A 24256-nucleotide genomic window follows, 5' to 3' on the forward strand; every position below is an offset into this window, starting at 1 on the left:
GAGACCTGATCTCAAAATTATTATACAATCAATGCAAGTACAAAGATTCAATTTTTAAAAATCACCAGAGTACAAAGATGGCCACAGCACCTGCCGGGGTTTAACTTACATATATACAGAGTGGGCGGGGCAGGCATGGCCACAGAGGTGGTATTACAAAATATACAAAGTGGTTTCTTTCTTTACATTTCATAGAAGAACGCTGCCTCATTCACAAATGAGAGCACTAGAAGCACAAATCACGCAGACCATTTACTATATAACTTATGAAAAATGCTGTACAGGGGTGTGACTATAAATATAGAGTACTTGGCTCTGATTGGGAATTGATATCTACAAGGGGGAGGGTCAGGGGAGGACTGTCTGATATCCTGACCTGCTGTGATGGTGGAAAAGCTGGGATGGGGGAGGCCCCAATCTTGCCGCACCGCTACACCCACTCCTTTCCTAGATAAGGCTGGAGCTCACTGGCCCGGAAGAACTGGGATGGCTGAGGGTGGGGCAGGGGCAGCGGTGTAATTAGGCAGGAGGCTGTGGAAGGCACAGAGAAGGCATCTAGGATGAGAAGGAGCACACTCATGCACACACGTGTGCTCGACTGTACTCAATGATCCCAGTTCACTGGGCAGTCCAGTTGGGTGCAGCTTTCCCCAAAAATCTGGAGCTTTGCAGGCATGGAGAGAGGACAGCTAATCAAAGCCCATCTACGGGAAAATGGAAAAACGTTTGGAAAGAGATTCCAATGGGTCGGTGCGTGGAAAGAAGGAAGATAACCCAGGAAGTCATCTTGCACAGCAAGTAAGGAGGCAGAGAGGGGTGGAGAGCTATTCCAGGCGCAGATACTCCCTGGGATTCAAGGTGGCAGCATGCAGGCTAGGAGCCTGGAGAACTTGCACGTTTTATTTCAAAAGATCCAACAGGGAGGGTTTTCGTTATCTGACCAGGAGAGGAGCATTATTTAGCCTCAATGCTTTTTAATTTGGCTTTAGTTTGCTAAATTAAGAACCTGGGGCCCTTTTGGCAGAATGCTATGCTACCCATTCCTCACTTTCTTCTCCTCCATCTGCCCCACTCTCTATATCTTGGAAGACAAGAGCAGCAGGTGAGCACATGTATCCAGCCTGAACTCTGTAGTTCAGGCCTGGCTCCCATCCCCGAAGCATGAGGACAAGGAAACTGCAAGTGAACTGCCTGGACTAGCATACCTGTCCACATGAGGAAGCCCTGATGGGGAATGTGGGGAGCACAAGAAGTGGGATAGGCCCACACCTTGTGGTCTGCAGTTTCCAAACAATGACACTATGTCCCCTGACCCGGGCTGATCTGGGGCAAGGAGGCCATGGAGCTGCTGCTCTTGGTTTTCAGACTTTGGTTTAAAAAAAGGGAGAGGCCTGAGCTTGATAGTCATAGAGAGTACACTTCCTCATCTTGGAGAGCCTCTCATACATTCCTTCCCTGGGCCTTTTCTTTCTGAAGATGGTTTTTGAGTCTGAAAATAGGTTCTACTGACCAACCCAGCTAGGAGCAGGATTAGACATCCGTCCAGCCAGGTTCATTCTCTAATTCTCTTTAGGTACTGTCCTGTGCCTTCCTGGAGTAAAAGACTACTGAGTGACCAGGGGTTGGAATCAAAGTGCCCTGCAGGCCTATCCACCAAGCCAAAGGGAATCGAGTTAGGTAGGACTGCATCAATTTCATTCGCTAATGGGGAACAAATCTCCTGGAGGTGGTGAAAGGGTGCAGAAGTGGGAGGGAGGAGAGCATGCAAAACTCAAGGACCATCCTCCCACCCCTGACAATCTGGGCCGCCCCCTACAAGGCCGTGCACTCGGTCTTTGAGTCGGGAGCATGGGCCTCACCCTGAGCCTCTCTGCTAATGGTTATGTTATCAAAGGTCTCAGCAGCCTTGACAGGGACACCCTGCCCCTCCTCCAAGTCCTCGCAGCACTTGCTGCAGCGGCAGCACTTGGGGCAGCCACACAGCAAGCAGCACACGCGGCAGCACACGCGGCAGCAGCAGCAGCAGCGCATCTGGAAGAAGCCGGTGAACTTGGAGACGACGGCATCCCAGGGCTTCAGCGAGTGCATCCACAGCGGCAGGAAGTTCCAGTTCTGGAGTTTCTTGGGCAGGACGCGTGGGCAGCGGGACTGCAGGAGTCGGAGGCACAGTACCAGGATGATGATGAAGACGACGGGAACCCCGACACCAACCAGCACCGGCCAGCCGGCCAGCGAGAGGCCAAACACCGTCAGCGGGATCAGGAAGAAGAAGATGATCAGGTAGAAGACGGCGAACCAGCGATACTTGGCAGAGATGTTGCCCAGCCCCTTGGCCATGCGGATGGGCAGGCGAGTGAACGGGATCGGGTACCACAGTAAGATGCCGGAGATGTTGAAGAAAAAGTGGCACAGGGCGATCTGCAACACAAGAGTTTGGACAGGTGAGGGGCCTGTTGCCCAATGCGGGTGGCAGTAGGGAGGAGGGGGAGGGGGAGGTAAGCTAGCAGGCATCACAGGCAGCACAGTCTCAGGCCTTCCAGGCCTTCTTTGTCTTTATGGCTTAGCCCAGAGGGTACCTGGATTCCATTAGAACCTACTATGTGTGTGGGAGGGCCAGGAGCACTCAACTGTGCATTATCTCAATCCTCAAAAAACACTATACAGAGTGGCAACCATTATTTCTTGACATGAGAAAATGGAGGCTCCTCAAGTCCCACAGGTGGAAGATGGAAGAGGTGGAAATTCACATCCTGGGATCCTGGGTGCCTGCCTCCAGAGGTCAGGCACTTGGTCACTTTCCCAAGGTGCCAAGTACCATGCCCAGGCTGTGGACCAGCACTGTCCAATACACTAGCCGCATGTCCACACTGAGATGTGCTTTAAGTATGAAATACTAGATTTCAAAGACTCTCAATTTTTGACAGACTGATGACATATTAAAGTGATAATGGTTTAAATCAAATACATTATTGAAGAATGAATCAGCCTGTTTCTACTTTTAAAAATGTATCTACTAAAAAATTTTAGGATGACATATGCGGTTAATTTATATTATATGCTTGAATTTCTATTTCTGTTGCACAGATGGCTTTGCCTCATCAGATCTTTATAATAATCCTAATGAGATAGGGGTTATGTCCTCCATCTTTCAGATGAGGGAATTGACGCTCAGGTTAGATCACTTGCCAAAGGTCACTTGGTATGTAAATGGTGAGATAAGAATTCAAATCCCAGGCTGGGTGCAGTGGCTCACACCTGTAATCCCAGCACTTTGGGAGGCCAAGGCAAGTGCATCATGAGGTCCGGAGTTCAAGACCAGCCTGGCCAACATAGTGAAACCCCGTCTCTACTAAAAATACAAAAAATTAGCCAGGTGTGGTGGCAGGTGCCTGTAATCCCAGCTACTTGGGAGGCTGAGGCAGGAGAATCACTTGAACCCGGGAGGCAGAGGTTGCAGTGAGTGGAGATCATGTCACTACACTCTAGCCTGGGCAACAGTGCGAGACTCTGTCTCAAAAAAATAAAATTAAATTAAAATAAATAAATAAATAAATTCAAATCCCAAAGGTCTTGCACAAAGTAACCTAGATGGTCCATGCCAAGGAGTTCTCCTAATTGTAAAGTTCCCCATAGGAGGCATTGAGGAGATGGGAGCTGGTGTCCATGCTTCCTAAGTACCTTTTCCGCATCTATATCAAGGGGCCACCCCACTTTTGCTGAAACAACCACCAGTTATGGGGTCTTACTGCCTCTCTCAGGACTGATAGTTTTGATTGTTCTCATATCAAGGTCCTGAAAATTTTACCCATGGCTTCCCCTCCACATATTAGTTCCATCTTTTGGATAGCACAGAGAAAAGCCTGGCTCTCGTTAGAGACCAGTTTGCAAGACCATGGGTGGTCCCACCCCCAGGGCCCCTGTCCCCGTGCCTCGAGTTCTGACCTGGATTGAACTCCTCAGTGCATTGCCAGGGCTGGCTAAGGCAGCTAGGATGGCGGTGGTGGTGGTGCCGATGTTGGAGCCCAGCGTGAGTGGATAAGCCCTCTCAATGGTTATCACACCGATTCCTGGGAGGAACACAAAACACAAACACATCAGCCCCATGGGGTGACAGGAAATGGCAGTGGTGGCCAGAGGGAGAAGCCAGGGAGTAACTCACCAATCAGGGGGGTCAAGGCTGAGGTGAACACAGAGCTGCTCTGTACAATGAAGGTCATGCCTGCCCCGACGAGGATAGCCAGGTAGCCAGTCAACCACGCGAAGGGAAAGGGGAAATCTGGAAGACAGAAGGGAGAGATGTCACTTTCTCTCTGGGGGAAGGTACGGGCTAGAGGCCTGGGGCAGGGCTTGGGCTTAGGGGTGAGGTTGTACAGGCACTTCCTCATCCCATATATGGTCTCAGATTACAGAGTAGAGTTTTAGAATCCAGTTTCATTCCCCATTGTATTTTGCTCCGCATATTCAGATGGAAAAACCAGGGATGCAGGTAAGTGTTATGAAAACAAAAACACAGATTCCCTGGAGGTCAGATTAGAAAGAGTGAACCCACACAAGTAACCACTCTCCTTCCAGAAAGTGCTGACAGCATGCTTCCTCCCCTGCCCTGGTCTCCTGTCAGCAACCACACTCGACCTTCAACCTTCATTTCCGCCTTAAGAAGCATCAAGAAAACGCAGCAGCTTGGAACATGCCTACCAACTGAGTCCCCCACCCAACTAGCACCGGATCAGGCCCTGCATTTCCCGGAAGTACACAGAGCTGCTCTGTTCCCCCAAGACAACCTGGGGTGGGGGGCGAATTTTCTTGGCTACATTTCACTGAGCTTTCATAGAGTGATGTCATTGGCTTAGCAAGCTCTCATTGGCCAGGACACCCTACTTGGCAGGAAATCCTCTTGGCCAGCAGTCTCATTGGCCACCTCTAGATGCTGATGTATTTATGCATCACATTTCCTTCACAAGAGTGAAGGGAGGTGGGGGCGAGGGCGGACACCTGGGGTCCTTTCTCTAAGGGGTCTTGACAGAGCCAGTAAAGCCCTGAGCATATGGGAAACCCGCCAGGAAGGAAGGCCTGACTCACAGCTGTCTACATATGAACTCCTTCTCAGGACCTTGCCAACATGCAATGGAAGCTTGGGCCTGCTCCCTAGACCCCACCCAGGACGCCAAGAACCATTTCCAGGTGAATGACATCCTCACTTCTGCTGCTGATCCAATCTGAGAGAGAAACTCCATGCAGAGGCCATTGCTAGATGGGAATCTAAAGGACCCCCCCACACCCCATGCAGCAACCATCCCTCAAGGCCTACAAGTGAGGGCAGTGTACCTACCAGTGTTGATGGTCTTCTTGATGACAGTGGCGACCTGCCCCTTGAGCACAGAGCCCAGGATCTTGACAATCATGATCAGGCAACCACAGAGGACGAGCAGGGAGAGTATGAGCAAGATGGTGCCCACAGCAAGATCCGGGAGGTGGAAATTCACAAAGATATGCTGGCCTAAAAAGACCACAAAGAACCTTGTCAGGAGGGCATGGAGCCACCATGGCTACAGATTGTTATTTATTCCCCCAGATCCTGTCTTTCCTACAAACAGATTCCTGGTTGTTAGTTAACAGATGGCAGCCCCAAATCAAGACAGCCCTTCTCAGCCTCCTTCGCAGCAAGGGGCACCACTGAGACTATGTCATAATCAGTGGGATCGCATGAGGCTGGAAGATGAAGTGATGGCTTTAAAAATCACACAACTATTCAGGGGCAGACTCAGCCCAGTTCTGTCTCTAAAGACCATGCGTCGATGGTCTAATTTTTTTTTACTAATGATAAGTATGCTTTGAGGGATTCGATGGGCAAGTCAAAGTAAGGGGCATTGCTAATTATAAAGCCCCTTCTGCATCCGCCAGATAATCCCAGCAAAACATGGTTACATAAATGAATGTATAGTGCCTAGAATGTGGGAGGTGGTAAGTTAACCTGATTCTTTGGGGTAATCATACCTAGAGTATTAAGGTATACTGTTCAGAATTAATGTGGTGGGAGGGTGAGAAGAGAGAAGCAGAGATATACAAAAGTATATGTAAGGAGTAATTAGAACAACGAAGGATGGCTGTGTTGGAAAAAACATTACAGCTTCTTAATAATCACAGCATCATGCAAGCTCACTGCCTGTTCAAGAGCTACAGCCCCAGTGCCCTGAAATGGGGCCTGCTGTACAGTAGGGACTAATTGAGTGAATACATCTGTTCTATGTGGGTCCCACATCTTCCTTCAAATCAGGTTGTCATCTCCCTAAAGTTATTTTATTTTGAGACAGAGTATCTCCCTGTTGCCCAGGCTGGAGTGTAGTGGTGCAATCTTGGCTCACTGCAACTTCTGCCTCCTGGGGTTCAAACGATTCTCATGCCTCAGTCTCCCAAGTAGCTGGAATTATAGGCTTGAGCTACCATGCCTAATTTTTTTGTATTATTTTTAGTAGAAACGGGGTTTCACCATGTTGGCCAGACTGGTCTCGAACTCCTGGCCTCAAGTGATCAGCCCATCTCGGCCTCTGCAAAGTGCTGGGATTATAGCCATGAGACACCATGCCTGGCCCCTAGAGTTATTGACTAAAGGAGTCTGAACAAAGCATGTACAGGGAGCCCTCTAGAATCTGTTGAGCTTTTCTGAGGTGGTGTGGAGCTGGCAAAGGAAATGGACTTCAAGTTCCAGTTCTGCCCTTGCTGTGGGACCTCAGGCCTGTCACCTCAGTTCCTAAGCCATAGTTCCCTCTGCTGTGAAAGCATGTTGCTCACTGCTTGATGCAGGGCAGGTGCTTGGTGACTCCTACTGTCCTTTCCTTCACTTACTGGGACTTCACACGGATAAATACGTCACCCCCAGAAAACACCTGTCATAGTGGCCAATCCACTGAGCTCCACTCACATTTGGCGATGTTCTCCTTGTAGGTCACATTCTTCATGGTCCAGGTTTGGATGCCATCCGTCCAACAGAGGGAAGGAGAGGTGCAGTTAGCAGTCGAGGGAACAGTGATGTTCATCTGGGTCTGGATGACAAACATGACAAATGCCCACAACACTGGCTTTTAGTGGCGAATGGGAGGCAATGGAGGGGGTGGGAATGAACAGGTGCAGACACCACCCATGGTGCATGCAGTGTGGCCCCAACAGAACAGTTCTTTTCTCTTGAAGACTTATTTCTCACCTTTATTAGAAATCTCTTAGAATAACTGAGGACAACTGAAATCAGCCTTCATCATTTAAAAACATCTAGTTTGTTTATTTTAGTCTCTAGTCTTTAGCACTCCACACAAAAAAATACATGTACACCCCAGAAGCAAGGGCAAGCCACGACCCAGGTGCAAAGCAGGCTGGGTAGGTTCCTGACAGAGGGCAAGAATGCTCTGGGCCCGAGCAGGGGGAATACTCTGGAAGAGTCTGGAAAGTAAGAGAGAGGACACTTGCTGCCAACACCCATAGGGCGTGCTGGACTATTTCCACAAGTCCCTCCAAAAATGAGAACAGAGAGGCAGGCAGAGCTAAGCCTTCTCCAAGAGGCATGGAAATAACAAACCAGAAATAATGTATCCCTGGGATGGGGCAAAAGGGAGTCTGTCTGTCCTACTGTTTACCTGCATCTGGCATTCATTCAGGGACTTGTTTTCTAAAGGCATTCACTGGTCACTTTTGATTTTTCAGGGACTTCCAATATTTCTTTCCCCTGACTTTCTATTTACCTTCCTTGAAGGCAAGATTTAGCTTCATGTTCAGATGCAAAGGTTCACTCCCCACCCCGGGAATATTCTTGGAAACGTACCTTGTTGGTAAAAGTTTTGCACCAAATCTTGACAAGACTCTTGTTTTTCGCGGTTTCATCGTTCATTGCAATTTGGCTGATAACTTTTTTATCCAGCTGTGGAAACAGTAGACAGGAGACCATCAGCATAACCTCAGAACCGATTTAGGACACAAACCCAGGGGGTTGCAGGGAGAGGGGCTCTAAGGAGATAAATGTGACTGTGAGCCCCCAGAGAGGCAAAGTGGGACTCACTCTATCTGCAGAGGCACCGATATCTAGGGAGCAGACAGTAGGTATTTTCTGGATGACTGAATGGCCAAGAAAACCCTTAAGAGTGAAAACACAAGGTTCTAGCAAGGACCCAGGGCGAAGGGGCTGAGATGACTCTAGGCAGGAAAGGGTAGATCATACTTTATCAAGTCCACTGGGGTTGAGGACAGCAGTGGGAACAAGGTGGTCTCAAGTGTCCAGTCTTAAGAAGCACCTCCACCCCAATAAAGGTGGCATGTCATGGAAGTCAAAGTAACCATCAAGGTCAGTCACTGTGTCAGGTGGCCCTAAAGTTCTGCCTCCCTTGGCCTTTTCCACAGGCAGCTCCAGAGTAGTGTTTATTCATCTATGTATTTTTTAAAAACAGTCTCACTTTGTCACCCAGGCTGGAGTGCAATGGCACAGTTCTCAGCTCACTGCAGCCTTGACCTCCCGGGGTTCAAGCGATCCTCCTTTCTCAGCCCCCCACATAGCTGGGACTACAGGTGCACGCCACCATGCCCAGCTAATGTTTTGTATTTTAGTAGAGACAGGGTTATGCCATGTTGGCCAGGCTTGTCTCAGATTCCTGACCTCAAGCCATCCACCTGCCTCGGCCTCCCAAAGTGCCAGGAAAACAGGGGTGAGCCACCGTGCCAGGCCCAGAATAGTGTTGTAGACACTCCGTTATCTGTCAGCTTAGGTAGGGGATGTTGTGGGTAGGAAGTTTGTCTCTTTCTGTCTCTGAAGGAGCCAAGTTACCTGGACAATGAGCTTTGTGAAGGGCTTAGTGATGACTTTCAGAAGATCTGGGGCATCTTCTCCACTCTTGAAGTGGAAGCTGTCCACTATAAGCTGGGTTATGATCTCGAGGTAATGGGTGGCCGCCTCCACAGGTAAGAGCACCAACACGGAGAGCCAGTTGAAGAAGTCATGGACGGTGGCTCCTGCAAAAGCTCTATGGGAGGGAAACCCCGACAGCCAGATTAGTCACTAAGCAAGTGGGCACCACGTGAGGTGGGTCATTACCTGTATCATCTGCCACCCTGTGCTAGGTGTCACCTATGGAAGTGTGCACATGTATACAATCTCATTTTTGTTCTCTCATAGCGATCCCCAAAGTGGCTGGTATCTGTATTCCCATTGGCCAGATGAGGAAGCTGCGGGCCAGCAAGCATGTTACGGCTGGAATAATTAGCTCAGCAATCACTGTTTTGAAGAATTGCATCAGGGCACTTTTGTATCATGTATATTGAAGGCTACCTTCTTTTGGAAAGGTGGGGACCAGTATGAAGGCAATCAAAGCCCTCTATGCTGGAGTTTTCAATTGTTTCAAACACATAGAAATCATAAATCCCCAAAGTGATGGGCACCTCAAATACCCTGATTTGATCACTACACATTCTATGAATGTAACAAAATATCACGTGTATCCCAGAAAGGTGTAAAAATATTTTGTATCAATAAAAAAAATTAACTTAGAAAGACCTCTATGCAAGTGAATTCTTAAACTTTTTTTTTTAAGTTCTTGAAAGTGATGAAACATGAATAGTTTCCACAGGAAACAAAGCTAAAATATTTTGCATCCATCTGAGGAGGTTCAAAGATTCCTCCTCGATTCCATCTTATCTCCAGATTTAAAAAACTCTGTTCTGGATTTTTTTTGTCTTCAATGAAACGGCTTACCTTTAAAAAAAAAAAAAACTAAAAAAAAAAATAAACTAGCTAGAAGTGGCTGAGAAACACTCAATTTTCACTTTTTGAAAGAAAAGAGTTTCCAGCATTCTACCTGTTCTAGTTTCAGAGTTTATGCATATGCAGAAACTACGTTTTGTTTTTTATTAACTTGTAAGTGAAGAACAACGAAAAGGTGGCACGGGTTGAGCTGACCGAAAGTGGAAGTTTTAAAAAGTTATAATTATGACCAAACAAAACAGTATTTATTTATTAATTTTTTTTTTTCCAGATGGAGTCTCACTCTGTCACCCAGGCTGGAGCGCAGTGGCGCAATCTCGACTCTCTGCAACCTCCGCCTCCTGGGTTCAAGCGATTCTCCTGCCTCAGCCTCCAGAGTAGCTGGGATTACAGACGCTCGCAACAATGGCTGGTTAATTTTTGTATTTTTAGAAGAGATGAGCCTGTTGCCAGGCTCCTGACCTCAGGCGATCTGCCCACCTGGGCCTCCCAGAGTGCTGGGATTACAGGCATGAGCCACCACGCCCAGTCCCAATAAATCCTACTCTTCTAACTGGCCTTGCCTCAATTCCGCCACCCAGCAGCTAAGTTTCTAGCTAGAGTTTGCATTTATTTAGTGAACTCAATGTGCTGGGTGCTCTGAACACTTACCTGCCGGGTTGTATATTTAATCCTACAACAACTCAGTGGTGATAGATAGTATTATCCCTGCTCTGCCGATCAGGGAGCTGAGTCTAATCAGCTGGTGAGTATGTGATCCAACCCTAGCCGTACTTCCTTGTGGTTACTTCTAGGAACTCCAGGAATGAACCTGATAAGCATGTCGTCTTTGGCTGATTAAAAGTAGTTACAACAGCGTGGCCAAGAACAATAGAGCTGATGTCGCAAAGGCTGGTTTTGAGCCTCTTACCTTCTGAACTCACTCCGATCTCCCACCTGCATGAGCGCAACAATAGTGTTGGTGATTGACGTTCCAATGTTGGCCCCCATGATAATGGGGATGGCAGCCCGAACAGTGAGCACTAGAGGATGGAAAAGTGCCATTAGCAAGCTTAGAAAGGCAGCCTGGAGGCAGGCTAAAGTCACCCATGCTGGTATCCTCTAAAGAAGTAGTTTTTATCCTCTATGCAAGTAAATTCTTAAACTTTTTTTTTGCACCTCACTATGAATCTGAAGAAAGTGCCTTTCTAGCTTCCTCCCTCCTCCCTATTGCAGATCCAAGGCTAGCCTGAAGGAGACCAGGAGGCACCCACTGATTAAGGACTTAGGTGGATGAGTGCCAGGGCTTGCATGTACAGTTGAGTCAGTTGTGCATGGCACAAAGGCTCACCCTTAAGGAAGCATCATTTCTTTTTTTTTTTTTTTTTTGAGATGGATCTCGCTCTGTCTCCCAGGCTGGAGAGCAGTGGCTCGATCTCAGCTCACTGCAACCTCTACCTCCCAAGTTAAAGCGATTCTTTTGCCTCAGCCTGTTGAGTAGCTGAGACTGGAGGCATGCGCCACCACATCCAGCTAATTTTTGTATTTTTAGTAGAGACGGGGTTTCACCATGTTGGTCAGGCTGGTCTCAGATTCCCGACCTCAGGTGATCCGCCCACCTCAGCCTCCCAGAGTGCTGGGATTACAGGCGTGAGCCACTAGGCCCAGCCAGGAAGCATCATCTCTGTGCTAGGTATCAGACACTTAATTCCAGGCAGTGTAACTTTTTCAGACAAAATCAGCATATTGCTGCATCTTTTTTGATATAAACAAGTAAAATATTTTGAAAGTTTAATACTTTTTTCTAACTGAACCAGAAACATTCTAGTTAATTTTGGCTAAGATGCTGGCTTGGGAAGAAAAATAGTTCTGGCCAGGGGCTGTGGCTCAGGCCTGTAATCCCAGCATTTTGGGAGGCCAAGGTGGGAGGATCACTTGAGCCCAGAAGTTTGAGACCAGCCTGGGCAACACAGTGAGACTCAAGTCTCTATTTAAAAAGAAAATAGAAAATAATAATAATAATAATCAGTTCAAACTGGTCCCCCTCAGAGGGTCTGTCCAACCTAGCTGCAGCAATTACCAGACAGGTACAAGTTTAGCGTGCCATCCCCCCATACTGGGTCGTCCCAGAGCAATTTGTGATGTGATTAGTTGTCTTTCTTCTTAGCACTGAGAGTGGCCCTGTCCCAGAGAACTAACTTTCTGCAGTGATGGAAATCTTCTATGTCTCTACTTCTCAATAGGGTAGGTGCCAGCCACATGTGGCTCTTTAACACTTGAAATGTAACTAGTACAACTGAGGAACTGAATGTTATATTTTAATTTTAAATCAATTAAAGTTCAACAAAATTAAATTGCCACATGTGGCTAGTGGCTACAGGTCTGGAAAGCACAGTACTAGAGAATTCAGAGCTGAGAACTCCAGCAGCAGGGTCTATTATCAGATCCTGCCATTGAAATGGAAACAGGAAGTTGCCTTGAATCAAGAGGGGAACATATTGTAGCTGGGGCAAGATATGAAGACAGTGGTGACAAGGCCTGGACATATTCAGAGTGAATTCCTGCCCCCCGCCCACTTCCCACCCCCAGATAGACAGGAGAGTGTCTGGAATGCAGGTGGGCTCATGGGTGCCCCGACTCACATGAAGAGGACACCATGCTGACAACGATGGACGTTGAGGTGCTGGAGCTCTGCACCAAGACGGTCACCAGCACCCCGATCACCAGCCCCAACAAAGGGTTGGACATAATAGAGCTGTTGCTGAAGAACTGTCCTGCCATTTTTCCTGGGAAAAACAAACAAGCAAGCAAACAAACAAAAACAATCACAACATGATCGAGGGAGATTAGGTGGGCACCGAGTAAACAGAAGTCTCCATCCAAGGCCAGCTGGCTACAGGTTGGAGAGTCCAGCCTCCATCACTGCAGGCACCGAGGGAATCTTGCTTCCCCATGCCTCTTCCCGGTGCTGCCCCGATAAGGCAGGAAACCCACTAGCTGCCTACAGGTGCCTCCTGTCTCTGTCTCTCTGCCCTGGTTCCCGACCCACTGTGAGCCCCTGGTTACTTTTGTTCCTTCCCCTGCATCCTCCCACTCTTCAAACACTCCTCAGTCAGCAAGCCCTTCTGTGCTCAGGAACCCAGCCTCAACTCTATACTGGGACCAGTGGGTGCCAATGAGCCTCCTGGATGTCTCTGGGGTGTATACCCAATTCAGATTTATCCTCCAAGAGTAGATCTCTCTATCCACCCTTAGTCCTAGCACCAGCCTGTAATTGAATGCTGGGAGAGTTATTCTCAAGAGTGTACCTGAGACCATCAATGCATTCCCAAGTCCATTGTATAAAGAAGATGGAAGCCCAGAGGATGCAGGTGATTTGTCTGAGATAACCAGACAGCAAAGCCTGTAGCCGATGCTCCCATGGACCAGGGAGCCCAGAAGCAATGTTCAGGAGGCCAGGCGCGGTGGCTCACGCCTGTAATCCCAGCACTTTGGGAGGCCGAGGACAGGCGGATCAGCTGAGGTCAGTAGTTGCAGATCAGCCTGACCAACACGGAGAAACCCCGTCTCTACTAAAAATACAAAAATTAGCTAGGCATGGTGGTGCATGTCTGTAATCCCAGCTACTCAGGAGGCTGAGGCAGAAAAATCGCTTGAAACCGGGAGGTGGAGGTTACGGTGAGCCGAGATCATGCATTGCACTCCAGCCCGGGCAACAAGAGCGAAACTCTGTCTCAAAAAAAAAAAAAAAAAAAAAAAAAAAAAGGCAATGTTCAGGAAGTTTTTGCCCCTCATGCTCTCCCATGAATGCCCACCTCCCCAAATCTCCCAAGTCACACCAAGAGAGGCACCAAGGGTTGCAGAAATCCATGGTCCTTTGTGTCACCAGATCTGAGATTGAATCTCACCCTGCTAATTACAGGCTGTGAGTCTCGGGGCTGGTTCATGATCTCTCCGTAAATGGGAGGGCTTTGGGAAAGAATGTTTGATAGAGGGCCCCCGAAAATGCCTGCACCCAGTAGACAGAGTGCTGCCTGTTTGTTTCTGACATCACCATTGAGGTACAAAAGTAACCAAGCACATGGTGACCTCACTTCTGGGTTCTCACACTGCATGGGCACACGCAGCCCTGAAGGCTGTGAAGGTAACTACAATGGATGCAGATTCCTGCAGCCCAGAGAAGGGGCCCTGTCCTTCCCCCAGCAAGGGCCCACCTTTGAAAGGGCACTCTTTCTCATTCCAGAATTCTCTGGTGGGGAGGATATAGGAATTCCTCAGCTAAGTCTGTATGTCAAACAACTTCCTGCCTGGGGTTTGTGGACAAACTCAACTGGCTGATAGCTTGGAATAGTCTCTAGCCCCAGCTCCTGGCCTAAGCCACCTGGGCCAAGTCATAGCCCTTTGTATAGGTCTCAGTTTTCTCTTCTATAACGGAAAGCATAGACTTCATAAATGATCTGAGGTCAGTTCCAGTCCTAAAACACTCCAGGAGGCTGCAGCTGCAGAGGGCTTGCTGAGTTTTACTCTCGGAACCACATTTCATGATAACGCCCCTCACGCCCAGACCTCTCAGCCTTTCATTCTTACCTCCAACCAGCTGGAAGGCGCTACTAAGAATATCCAGGGAGCACACGAAAAAGTAGAGAAATCCGAGAAGTAAAATCAATCTCCCAATCCCTTGGAAGACACAGAGAATCTTCCCTTTGGTGTCTCTCTCTGCAGGGGGGTGGGATGGGGGAGAGAGAGAAAGGCATGAAACTTTTAGTGTTGGAAACACTGAGAAGTTTGGCAATGAGCTCAGAGCTCCCCCCACCTCCCCTCCCTTCCCAGCCTGGCAGCCGTAAGTTCTTATGTCTAGCGAGGCTTACAGATGGGAAGCAGCCATCGCTGCAGCTTTCAAAGCAGCTACCACTGTGGCCCATTTAGCTGAAACCCTTGGTAAAGTGCCTCTAAAGGATTTGCATCTGGGAGGAGGAGCTCAATGTGGTCTGCGACAGAAAAACCAGGCTCCATGCTCAACTGAGCCACAGTGTCACTGAGTGAGGCAGTTAACAGCACTAGCCACCTGCTAAGTGCAGGGTCGGAGATAATGGCTGTCACGTTCCAAACAGCACAGAGTATTTTCTAGAATGCAGCTGCACAGCAGCAATCGGCCTCAATTTATGGAGGGCTTGGGGCATCATACATCCTGGGATGCTACATCCTTAACTGCTGTTTACTCCACTGGCTTTTAAAATGGTTCTCATCTTCCCCCTCCCAGCTCTTTACTTCCTACCTCTCCTCCCCACCCCACACTCCAATCTCCTTTTTCCTCCTTGCTGTCTAGTTCACAGACAGACCTTCTGCCCTACATACATTTGGAAATGAAACAGTGATTGCTTGCACCCAGCTGTCTGGCTGCATATTTTCTTTTTCTGGAAACCTTCCCTAACGCCCACGTTTGGGTGAGGGGACCCCTCTGAAAGCTCTCTGAGAAGAGGGGCCTTTTCTGTTCATCACTGTATCCACACTATCTCCAAAGCAGTAACTGGAACCTGTTCACCCACAGCGAATTATAAGAGCCAGACAATGTCCATCTTTGCTATAACCACAGTGCCTGGCACATTTGTTGAATGAATGACCCCCAATTAGTCCAACATGCTTTGATTCAACCTCAAAGATGGGAGGGTGGCCGGGCGCTGTGGCTCATGCCTGTAATCTCAGAACTTTGGGAGGCCGAGGAGGGTGGATCACGAGGTCAGGAGTTCGAGACCAGCCTGGCCAACATGGTGAAACCCCATCTCTATTAAAAATACAAAAATTAGCCTGTAATCCCAGCTACTCGGGAAGCTGAGGAAGGATAATTGCTTGAACCCACGGGGCGGAGCTTGCAGTGAGCCAATTTCGCACCACTGCACTCCAGCCCGGGCGACAGAGCAAGACTCCTTCTAAAAAAAAAAAAAAAAGATGAGAGGGTAACATCCCTAGCCAGGACCCTTGCTTCAAGGGCATCAGAACAATGAAAAGGGGGAGGGACAGGAGGATGATGACACCGTGAGCCACAGGAAGTTTCCCTCCTGAATGTCTCAGCTGGCCTCACTTTTACCTGACCACTTGATCCCCGAGTCCTGAAGAGTGGGTAGGTTCCAGGGGTCGACCACCTCAGTGGGCTCATCTATCAGTGTAGCCGTGGAGTAGGTCGGCAGAAGTTCAATATTGGTTACAGGTGCCTCAGTGTTATCTGCTGAAACAAGCAAAAGGGGTCATGAGGAATCAGACCTGAGTCTCCTGGGGTCTTCGCCAGAGGCCAATCTGCAGACAAACGAGGGACACTTACTTTTGTTGGTCTCTTTGCTTTTATCAGGGGTGGTGGGCTGCTGACCTGCAGCCCCTTCGAGGTACTTATCGGGGTTGGGCTGGGCATCTCCCAATTCAGGCCAGGGAGCCATGGTCTGTGGATGAGAAAACAGCTTAAGGCAGCAGTCATGGAAAGGAGGCACACCAAGATTCTATAAGAGGAAGAACCATTGGTTGCAAAGCATCAACTGGGTGGGGGTTTCGGGGGGAGGCAGCAGTAGAAGGAAGGGAAGGATTTCATACTTATGCCCCCTAAGTGTGGCATATTAAGCACCGTATTTCCTCTGTGGTTCCCCCTCAAACACTCACCCAGTCACTAAAGCAAACTACCTCGTACAGTGTTGAGTTAGCTGCATGCACCACTTTTAATCTCTTAAACTTGTTTTTATCTTGACTCTCCTTCAGTCAAAAGCAGGGTGCAACAGGCGCTGTGGCTCACGCCTGTAATCCCAGCACTTTGGGAGGCTGAGATGGGTGGATCACCTGAAGTCAGGAGTTTGAGACCAGTCTTGCCAACATGGTGAAACCCCATCTCTACTAAAAATACAAAAATTAGCCAGCCTGGTGGCACATGCCTATAGTCTCAGCTACTCGGGAGGCTGAGACAGGAGAATCGCTTGAACTTGGGAGGCAGAGGTTGCAGTGAGCTGAGATTGTGCCATGGCACTCCAGCCTGGGTGACAAGAGTGAAAATCTGTCTCAAAAAAAAAGAAAAAAAAAAAAGGCAGGGTGCAAGCCCATTCATCTTTGTTGTCTCATAGCATGCCAAATCCTCACAACCCTTCAATGGAACCCCATCTACTTCTTATATTAAGACAAGTGCACTGCAAATCTATGCAAAACCTTATCCAGTGGAATTTAACAGATTTATACAACTTAGTGTGTATGTGAATATATATGCAGGGGCCAGGTGAGGTGGCTCAGGCCTGTAACCCCAACACCTTAGGAGGCCAAGGTGGGTGGGTCACCTGAGGTCAGGAGTTCAAGACCAGCCTGGGCAACCTGTCGAAACCTTGTCTCTACTAAAAATACAAAAATTAGCAGGGGGTGGTAGTGGATTCCTGTAATCCCAGCTACTTAGGAGGCTGAGGCATGAGAATTGCTTGAACCGGGGAGGCGGAGTTTGTAGTGAACTGAGATCATGGATCATGCCTCTGTACTCCAGCCTGGGGGATATAGAACAAAACTCTGTCTCTCTCTCTCTCTCTCTCTCTTTCTCTCTCTCTCTCTCTCTCTCTATATATATATATATATACATATATATATATGCAGGTGTTCATATACCTTCTACGTGTTTTACCTACCACCCAGGCCTTCTGTGAAAAGCGTGATGGACCTGGTTTTAAAATCTAGCAGTGCCACCTATTAATGGGTGTGTATTTAGACAAGTCCCTTTATGCCTCTGAGCATAAAGTGTCAGTTTCTCCATCTATAAAATGGAATAGTTCTTGCAGGGTTATGAGACTAACAGTGAAATTAAAAGTCTAGAAAGTGACTGGCATTGAGGAGGCATCCAATAAATAGCAGCAATTATTACTATGTCATGCTGTCTAGATTAATCATCCTTTGTTAGAACCACATTCTTTTCAGCCTTCAAAAAAGACCTTCTTACAATCTATTTTCTTCACAAAGCTTTTCTCAGTTGCATGGTATTCGGCACACCTCACATTCCAGTCCTTGCAGTCCTTGTTCTTTGACATTAGACAATTAGTCCTTGTCCATTAGACAAAGCAGTCCAAAGGACTGGAAAAAGGCAATTCACAGAAAAGGAACAAATGGCTGAAATGCCTATTAAAAAAGAAGCAATCCAGGCCGGGCGCAGTGGTTCATGCCTGTAATCCCAACACTTTGGGAGGCCAAGGCGGGTGGATCATCTGAAGTCAGGAGTTAGAGACCAGGCTGGACAACATGGTGAAACCCTGTCTCTACTAAAAATACAAAATTAGCCAGGCCTGGTGGCACGCACCTGTAATCCCAGCTACTCGGGAGGCTGAGACAGGAGAATCACTTGAATCTGGGAGGTGGAGGTTGCAGTGAGCCGAGATCACATCATTGCACCCCAGCCTGGGCAAAAGCAGTGAAACTCTGTCTCAAAAAAAAAAAAAAAAGAAGCAATCCAATGTATTCAAACTAAAACAGTGACAACTATCAAAGTAGCAAAAAGAATTTAAGTTCATTATGCTATGCTGGAGAAGATGTTATGAGTTGAGCACTGCTAGAAGCTCTGGAAAAGTTAGCAAACTGTCCAGTGCCTTATGTTCATCACACGTCTGTGACCCAGTCATTTCACTTCTAGGAATCAGGAAGCTAGGAATATTTCCTCTCAGAAATTCAGAAACACCTAACTTACTCTGATCACCTCTTCCAAGAGGGCTTCTTAGAGCCTGAGTCCACCTGACTCCTTTCTTCTTCAACCTATTTTCTGCTTACCAGACTGCAAACCCTACCAAAAAGGGGACTTTGTCTTGTCCATCACTTCATCTTTAAGGTCTTCAGCTCTGCCGGGCATATTTATGATAGAATGAATGTGATGTAGACCAAAAAGATATTTGCTGCTCTATCACTTACAGTGTTAACAAATTAAAAGAGAAATTACTCCTTCTAACTATGGTATGCCCATGCATTGTAAGAGCATGCCATTAAAGAGGTTATACTGAATCAGTAAAACCATAGGAAAATGCTTTAGATAAACTTCGAATCTAAAGCACTTCTTTTTCCCATTCACAGCATCATCTCAACAAGGCAGACAAGATCCAGAAATGTTCTCTGGGGTTAAAGGGAGTAGTGAGACTGTGGGTGATTTTTTTAATTTTAGAAGAAAATTATTTTAAAAGATGCAACTCAACCTCTAAGCCCACAAAGGTAAGATGGCTCGGTGATACCTGGAGAGACAGAATCACAGTGGGGGAGCGCTGGCTCTGCAGAGGCCTGTCCCTCACTATATGCAACCCTGAGCCACTCTGAGCTTCAGCTTCATCATTGCAAAAATGGGGACAATATCATCTCGCTTACTGAGCTGTTATGAGGACTAATTGGTTAATAAGTGTAGGTGAGGCTAGAGCATGGTGCCTGGCAGAGTAAACACTCGGAACTCTCTTATTTATTGTTCATGACACAATGTGGAAATGCACTGTGTCATGAACAATACGAAAGAGTGTTTATTCTGTGGAAATGCACTGTGTCATGAACAGTAAATGGCCTCACCTCCACTGTGTGTACCCTAGACCATAATCTGTGTGTACCCTAGACCAAAAAATCTCCAATGCTCAGCATGGTAGTGGATCTCAGTTAATATTTGAATAAATGAACCCAAAGCCTGTGAGAGAAAGATGCTAATGTTTGTTTTGTGTCAGAGGAGTGTCCTATACAGTTTGTGACCTCATTAAATCTACCAAGGAAGGAGTTTTTCTTCTCAGTGTACAGATGAAGAAACTGAGGCACAGAGAAACAAAGAAGCCTGTCTCCAACTACCTGGAGCTGGTGTCAGGATATGAACCCAAGACTGCTGGCTCCAAAGCCAGAAGCTTTTCCACAGATCTCACAGCCAGGGGCAAAGGGAGGAGGAATTCTCCAGCCCTCAAAGCACCAGGGCACCCAGGGGCCTTAGGTCTAGGCACATTGAGGGCTCTGAGTGTTTTTGGATAGCGGGCTAGATTGGCATGTCTGCAGGTCACTCCCACGTGATCATTCGGATGCTGGAAATGCCCCCCCAAGAATGTTGCAATGGCTGAGCAGGAGGGGAGGGTGGTGGGGGTGGGATGGGCGGGTGGGGGTGGGGGTGGGGGTGGGTATTAAATGGTGCAGGCAGAGAATGTACCCTGGAGCTCTGAGCCCCTCTAAGCCTTTCTCCTACCCCCATAGCCCTGGCGCAACCGCTGCCTTGTTCTCTCCCAGCCTTCCCAAGGCCTCACTCCAGCACATTCTTGCCACCTGCCAGAAGCAGCAGAGGAAGAGAGAAGTCATCATTTGGAAGCTTTTTACTAAAGCCCAGGGAGGGGCTCCCCCGCTGCCACACTGGCCTCTATAACCGAGTTGCCTGTGCGCCTCACGCTCTTGGCTCCACTTCCTGCACCACATGGGCACCCACTGCCAGAAAGACCCAGGAGAGGAACTTTCTTGACTTGGCTCAGACTTGGGAAGCAGGGGAATGTAGGGTACCTGGCAGTCACCCAACCCCTACATTCGCATTGTTTGGGCTTCTCCAACCAAGACCTGTTCCGGGAACCCTTGTGCCCAGAGCAGCAGTCAAGGCCATCTGAAGAAATGGGGAGAGGAGGAAGCCCAGGGCAGTGGTCCTGCAAGGAACCAGGACATGGACACACAGTCTCCCACCAGAATGGTAGCCTTCACAAGCACAAGGACTAGAGTATGGCCATTGTATCCCCAGCACATAGGACAGTGCTGGGCACATGGTAGCCAAGCAGTGTTTATTAAGGACTTTGTGCCTGGCACTTGCAAATTGGTGCACAAATTTACTCACAGCATTTCATGTATCTATATAAACTTAAGAGTCTCCTTTAAAATGAACAGTATCCTCATTCTATAGAGGGAAAAACTGAGCCACAGAGAAGTTAATTGCTTCAAATCACATAGGCACCACAACACTGCAGAGATAATTTCAACCTCATGCAGGCCAATGTCTCAGGATGCCCAGGAAAACTTTCTTGTACTTTGAAAGAATGACTCTGTGCTTCAAAAATTCCCAAAAGGGTGACGTCTCCTTTTCCTCTGCTTCACTTACAGCCATCACAAGGAAAAATAGTCACCCCTATAGGCTAAGGGTGGTGGCTCACACGTATAATCCCAGTACTTTGGGAGGCCAAAGTGGGAGAGTCCCTTGAACCTGTGAGTTTGAGACCAGCTTGGACAACATAGTGAGACCCTGTCCCTACATTACTGCTAATAATAATCTCTTCAAGGACACGGTAGTGATAAGAGGAGTCAAGGAAGCAATTGGCCTGGGCCTCACATTGATAGGTAACTTGAGTACATTTTTTGATGTGGCACACTAATAAAATTTAAACTTGTTCCATATCACCAAACCACACCCTCACCATGCACTATCAATTTGTATTTATGATATCTTAAAATAAATCCTGTAAATAACTTGTAACTATATCAGTTATGCTGCATTGTATTGGGGGGTTTAAAGCAGTTAAATTTGTAAACATAAACATCTTAAACATACTGCAATCTTTTTATAGCCCTCTTTTTGTGCCTTTGCATTTTTAAAATTCACTGAGATGAATAAATCCCCTGGGATGTCCTGATTGCTCCCTGCTGTCCCCAGAATGGAAGTGGGGGTGTGGGTGAGGATGGAGGGGTGGAAGATGCCTGAAAATGGTTATTAAAACCCAGTTTATTCCAAAGCACTCTGATTCTGTGAGGCTGTTTTCCTCATTGCATTGAATTCGGGCTAGTTTTATGTCCCCTTTGTGTCTAACAGCAACAATCAGAAGCCCATCCTCATACCACAAGGGACTTGCTTCAGTGAGACAGTTGAGGAGTTTGGGGAAAGTTTTGGATGGGGCAATTTGTTTAGCATCCAAACCTTTTACAAAGCACGCCCTTCTTATCACCCATTCCCCAAATTACAAAAGCAGAGAAGAAGATCATGATCAGCTGGCATGGGACAAAAGAGGCAGTCTTTTATTTTTGTTTTTCTTTAACAATCTGAAACAACGGCCACTCCTACAGACACAGTTTTCCAAGAATACCCAACCCAGGACAAGTTAAAGAGCTGCCAGCACACAAGGAAAGAAGGAAAAAGGAAAGAACGACAAGGCCCAGAGCGATCAGGGCTAACACAGAAACCTCCTGGGGCACCTAAACAGGAAGAGGGGACTCGAGTGATGAAATCCACAAGCTGCTGCCATGAAATCAACATGTTTGAGAAAGGGACCTCCTCAAAGAAAACGAGATTCCAACTCTCTTCAGCGCAGTGCGAGCCAGCGGTGGCAGGCACCGTTCCAGGGAACCTGAACTAACTCCATGCCATGCAGCCCCCCACTTTCTGGCCTGAGGATGCGCAGTCCCCGAACCCAACCATTCCTGTGCACATCTCCTTGTAAGTTATCTCCCCAGCCTGCTCACCCATTTCTGGCTTGGAAAACAGAAATTGCGGGCTTTGCTCCCCAAGACGGCTGAAGGAGGGACCCTTCGCTGATGACCACGGGCCCTAATAGAAACAAACTAAGACTGCCTCCTAGGCACCTTAAATAACTGCAAACAAGCACTGTAGCACGTGGAAGTCACACTTGGGTAGGGGGCAGTGTCACATCACCAGGCAGCCACCACAAACCTAGAATTTTCATGGTCCTGAGAAGTCGCATTCCCCTGCTTATAAAGAATGGAAGACGGCAGCCCAGGGGCTCACAGGGACTAGCGTTAAGTCACATGGCTAGTTGGTGACCCAACCACAAAGAGCCTAGCTATCCTGATTCCTAGGTGGAGACTTCTATCCCCTGGGCCTTTCCTCTTCCAAACCACGACTCTCAAAACAGTGATCATTTTAGAATCCACAAGTGTGGCTGATTAATAACACTGTCAATAGTAAGAGTGTAGCAGCAAAAGCTGTAATAAAAGCAATAACCGTAACATTAAGAAGAAAACAACTTGAACATTGTGGAGAGCTTTGTGTTTTTCACTTCTGCAGCGCAAAGCCAGCCAAGTTCCTTGAAGTCAGCACCGAGAGGTATTTACAAGAATTAAGTGAATCAAAGTCCTTGAAAGAGCGAGGAAGCGCCCCTGCCCCGGCGGCGGTACTCACCAGCGCTCCCTCCGCAGGTGCTGGGCTGGAGGCGGCGGCCAGGTGGAGCGCAGCGCCCGGAGTATATATGGCGAAGGTGTTGCGCAAAGAGGCCGGCGGCCGCTGTCATCACGCCCCTCGCACATTCCAGGACCGCCTGCCGCCGCCGCCGGGGCACTGCCTACCTGCCGCCTTAATGAACCCATCGCAACTTCGCCCGCTGCGCGGAGAAGACGCGCGGCCAGCCAGGCTGCCGGGAGAAAAGCTCCGACGGGCCCCGCCGAGCGAACTGGCCCGAACGGCCCCAAACGGTCCCGCGCCCCTCGGTGCCCCGCGCGCCCTAGCCTGGCTGGTGCGCGCCCTCTCCCTCCCCGACTCGGTCCGCACGAGATTCCAGCAAGTGGGGGCTCCCCCACCCCTGCCTTCTCCTCAAGAACTTGAACATTCTAGTCTAGCTCCTGTGAGGCTCAAGAGGTCAGAGACGTGAAGACACAGATAAAAGCCAGTTGGAAAGTCAGGGATAAAGCCCTTGGAAACAAAGCCTGGATTGTTCAGCTTTATCAGTCTGTAGGGCGCTTTCTGCCCTGGGAGTCTGGGCTCTAGGTCTGCAATGGGAAAGGGTGGGACCGTCAAGCTGAGGAAAAGGAAGGGGGCTGTTCTCACCACCCCGTCCTAAGCCTGCTGCGGGTTTGGCAAACCAGAGCGCTCGTTTCGCATCCTGCTCTGCCTCGTGTCACCTGCGTGTGTATACAACAGTTCTCCAAACTGCTGTGAGATAGGATCTGTCCCACAGAGAGTCCAACCCCATGCTTATCACAACAGCTCCCCAGTTCTGTGCCGGGCACTGCTGGGCAGGCGTTGTCTCCACTGTGCACACGAAAGCCTTCCCTGGGGCTAAGAGTGGCTCCCTCTCTAGCTGAGGTTTAAGGGGTTAGGGGATGTGATACAATTACCCAGGATTTGCTGAGCAGGAAGAAAATCTGCGTCTTATTCTGAAACCCAGACCCTCTCCTCTGCTGCGCACTCTCCTGGTTTTATAGTGGAGCATAGTGAGGCTCCACTATAAAACTCACTCACAGAGAGCTTACTAGTTGCCCAGCTCCTCACAACAGCGGAAGCACCCTACTGGAATTAGCTGGTTTCATCCCAACACCGAGTTCTCTCCACTGTGCAAGGGGAAGGAGTCGGGAGCACGACTTCCAGGAGCCTGGAGCTCTCTGGGGCTGGTGTTGGCGGTGGCTAAGCACACTGACTCTGGGCCCAAACTCCGGGAAATCAGTTCCCTGTTCTGCCCCTTGCTTTCCCTGGCTCCATTTGCTTATGTGCAAACCGGGAATAATGGTCCCTGTTGGAGTAAAGTGAGCTAAAATATGTAAAGAATGTGGAATGGTACTTGGCACATAAGTAGTATTCAGTGCGAGTTAACCATGATGGTTTTCACAGGGAAACTCTGGTGT

At 48.4% G+C, this 24256-nt stretch overlaps 1 protein-coding gene across 2 annotated transcripts; it reads right to left on the reverse strand.

Annotated features, from left to right (window-relative positions):
* Positions 1-1790: 1790 nt before the first annotated feature.
* Positions 1791-23245, reverse strand: SLC34A2 (solute carrier family 34 member 2). 2 transcript variants are annotated; one of them, XM_058430142.1, is made up of 13 exons: positions 22821-23245; positions 16032-16146; positions 15801-15935; positions 14303-14431; positions 12358-12501; positions 10647-10758; positions 8804-8999; positions 7811-7906; positions 6920-7040; positions 5330-5497; positions 4160-4276; positions 3943-4067; positions 1791-2418 (listed from the first exon to the last, which is right to left on the reverse strand). In XM_058430142.1, the coding sequence occupies exons 2-13, from the start codon at positions 16141-16143 to the stop codon at positions 1813-1815; spliced, it is 2061 nt and encodes a 686-aa protein (XP_058286125.1). In that variant the 5' UTR covers positions 16144-16146; positions 22821-23245; the 3' UTR covers positions 1791-1812. The 2 variants fall into 2 exon arrangements, with proteins under 2 accessions (XP_058286125.1, XP_031991888.1); XM_032135997.2 differs by having other exon boundaries at positions 15801-15938; positions 22821-23244.
* Positions 23246-24256: the final 1011 nt, after the last annotated feature.

This window comes from Hylobates moloch, unplaced genomic scaffold (assembly GCF_009828535.3).
Source record: "Hylobates moloch isolate HMO894 unplaced genomic scaffold, HMol_V3 SCAFFOLD_17, whole genome shotgun sequence".
Lineage (NCBI taxonomy): Eukaryota > Metazoa > Chordata > Mammalia > Primates > Hylobatidae > Hylobates > Hylobates moloch.